Source organism: Fukomys damarensis, unplaced genomic scaffold (genome assembly GCF_012274545.1).
Source record: "Fukomys damarensis isolate Sample0158 unplaced genomic scaffold, DMR_v1.0_HiC HiC_scaffold_37, whole genome shotgun sequence".
Classification (NCBI taxonomy): domain Eukaryota; kingdom Metazoa; phylum Chordata; class Mammalia; order Rodentia; family Bathyergidae; genus Fukomys; species Fukomys damarensis.
The window spans coordinates 1,706,388-1,709,222 of NW_022900949.1; the positions used below are offsets into that span (position 1 = coordinate 1,706,388).

Below are 2,835 nucleotides of genomic sequence, written 5' to 3' on the forward strand. Positions count from 1 at the left end.
GGCCTGCGCCCCGGTGCTGCGCGGCCTCGTCGTTTTCTGGCGTTCGTGCGGCTCCCACTGCGCACGCGTGCTCGAGGTTTGTCTCCGCCCCTTGCCCACACGCACGCATGCGCACTAGCCCTGTCCAGCGGTCGCCTCTCTCCCTCTAGGATCGAGCCCAGCCTGGACTTCCCGGTACTGCTGGTGGAGAAGCTGCTACAGGAACATCTGGAGGAGCAGCAGGCCGCGCCCCCAGGTGACCCACGCCTTGTCCTCGCCAGTCTCTGAGGCCTTGAATGCCGCTCCCCAGCCGGGCCTTGGGACACAGCTGTTGCCTGACCCTGTTTCCCTGTCCCCAGCCCTGCCGCCCAAGCCCTCCAAGGCGAAGCCGGCAGCCCCGGGTCTGGCCAACGGCGGCAGCCCGCCCTCCCTGCAGGACGCAGAGTGGTACTGGGGTGACATCTCCAGGTAGCGCCAGGGGCCAGCGGGCCGGAGAGCGGGGTCCAGGCGCTGGGTGAGGCTGCGGCTTAGCGTGCTGTCCTCGTCCCGCAGGGAGGAAGTGAACGAGAAGCTCCGTGACACGCCCGACGGCACTTTCCTGGTCCGCGACGCGTCCAGCAAGATCCAGGGGGAGTACACGCTCACCCTCAGGTGGGGCTGCGGGGCCTGGTGGGCGGGGCCGGGCCGGGTGGGCGGGGCCACCCACGCCTGGCTTCCTCCAGGAAGGGCGGCAACAACAAGCTGATCAAGGTCTTCCACCGCGACGGCCACTACGGCTTCTCTGAGCCGCTCACCTTCCGCTCGGTGGTGGACCTCATCACGCACTACCGGCATGAGTCGCTGGCTCAATACAACGCCAAGCTGGACACGCGGCTGCTCTACCCCGTGTCGCGGCTGCAGCAGGACCAGGTGGTCAAGGAGGACAGCGTGGAGGCCGTGGGCGCCCAGCTCAAGGTCTACCACCAGCAGTACCAGGACAAGAGCCGCGAGTACGACCAGCTCTACGAGGAGTACACGCGCACCTCACAGGTGGGACCCCGGGGAGCTGAGGCGGCGGAGACAGGAGGGTCGCCTTGAGTTCAAAGCCAGCCTGGGCTGTGTAGCGAGACCCTGTCTCCAAAGAGAGAGCTGGCGTATCTTCCCGGCAGAATGAAAAGCATCCTACCCAGCGATCCTTGCACACTCCTGTTCATAGCAGCAGTGTGTGATAGCTAAAGCTTGGAAGCAGCCCAAATGCCCATCAACAGACATCAAGTGAGCCGGGCGTGGTGACGCACGCCTGTCATCTCAGCACTCGGGAGGCTGAGGCAGGAGGATCGCTGTAAGTTTGAGACCAGCCTGGGCTACACAGTGAGTTCCAGGTCAGTCTCAACTACATAGACCTGTCGCAAAAAACCAAAATAGACCTCGAGTGGATAAAGATGTGAGTTTTTACACAACGGAGCCTTACTCCGCCATTGGGAAGGGTGGGCTTAGACATTTAGAGCTCAGCGGATGGACCTGGAGACCATCCTCATCTGTGTGTAAAGATCGCACTGCTCCTCTGATGTGAGGAACAGAATGTGGAAATAAGGACCAAGATGTGCGACAGATGTTAGGAAGGGGACGGAGAACTGGACGGGGGACGGAGGAAGGGAGGGTGTGAAAACTGAAGGAAAAAGGGGAACAGTTTCTGTCCATGAGGGCAGGGGCTTGAGGGGAAATGGGGTAAAATTAAATACTTCTAAAGAGCTGGGTGCACAGGCACACATGTAGAATCACAGAATCGCAGCCCTTTGGAGGCTCAGGCAGGATCAGAGGTTCGAGCCCAGCCTGGGCCATTTAATGACTTGGCAAGGCCCGATCTCAAAAAACCAGGCTGAGGATGCAGCTCCGTGCAGAGGCCCTGGGTTGGATTCCCAGTCCTACAAAAAACAAAAGCAGCACTGTAGTCTCAGGAATGACTGAGCCCGCAGCCTCAGTTTCCCCAGTGACCACTGCAACCCCGCGGGGGCTCTGGGAAGACCCCATGAGGCACTGTGTGGGACGTACGGGGTGCAGGGTCTGCCCTGAGAAACAGCCCCATGAGTCACAGCAAAGACTCACCACCCTTCTCTTGTCACGGAGGGCGTGAAGGGGGCGGGGCGGGGTTCTGAAGGCTGTGTAGGAGCTCCTGCCGCGAAGCAGGCGGTGGGGTTGAGTCCGCCTCGCTCCTCCCAGGAGCTGCAGATGAAGCGCACAGCCATCGAGGCCTTCAACGAGACCATCAAGATCTTCGAAGAGCAGGGCCAGACCCAGGAAAGGTACAGCAAGGAGTACCTGGAGCGCTTCCGGCGCGAGGGCAATGAGAAGGAGATGCAGAGGTGAGTGGGCCCTGGGCAGGGAGGGGGCGGCGGCTGGCGCTTCCTTGGCGCGAGAAGGCAGCCAGCAGAAATGGGCCTTGAAGGCAGAAGACGAGTTCACCAGAGCGACATCGCGCTGCGGTGCGCACCTGGGCTTTCTTTTGAGCGGCCCCTCCCCCAGGATCCTGCTCAACTCAGAGCGGCTCAAGTCCCGCATTGCCGAGATCCACGAGAGCCGCACGAAGCTGGAGCAGGACCTGCGGGCCCAGGCCTCGGACAACCGAGAGATAGACAAGCGCATGAACAGCCTCAAGCCGGACCTCCTGCAGCTGCGAAAGATCCGTGATCAGTACCTCGTGTGAGTGTCGCACTCTGCCCGCCAGGGGGCGCCCGTGCCCCGTCCGGCTCCACCCCACCCCTCACCCCCGCCCCTGCTCAGTCGGGCCCCGCAGGCCAGCCCTGCTGCCTGGGAGGCTGAGGCAGGTAGGTCTACAATTGGTGACCGACCTGAACAACTTTGTGAGACCCTGTCTCA

At 62.1% G+C, this 2,835-nt stretch overlaps 1 protein-coding gene across 1 annotated transcript in view; it reads left to right on the plus strand.

The window, feature by feature from the left end:
- Pik3r2 (phosphoinositide-3-kinase regulatory subunit 2) overlaps positions 1-2,835 on the plus strand; it is a 7,249-nt gene that overhangs the window by 2,499 nt on the left and 1,915 nt on the right. Inside the window, exons 2-7 of the mRNA XM_010606528.3 lie at positions 2-235; positions 339-447; positions 532-630; positions 702-1,008; positions 2,179-2,321; positions 2,482-2,658. Coding sequence (XP_010604830.1) covers positions 2-235; positions 339-447; positions 532-630; positions 702-1,008; positions 2,179-2,321; positions 2,482-2,658 — 1,069 coding nt within the window. The remainder of the gene's footprint in view (position 1; positions 236-338; positions 448-531; positions 631-701; positions 1,009-2,178; positions 2,322-2,481; positions 2,659-2,835) is intronic.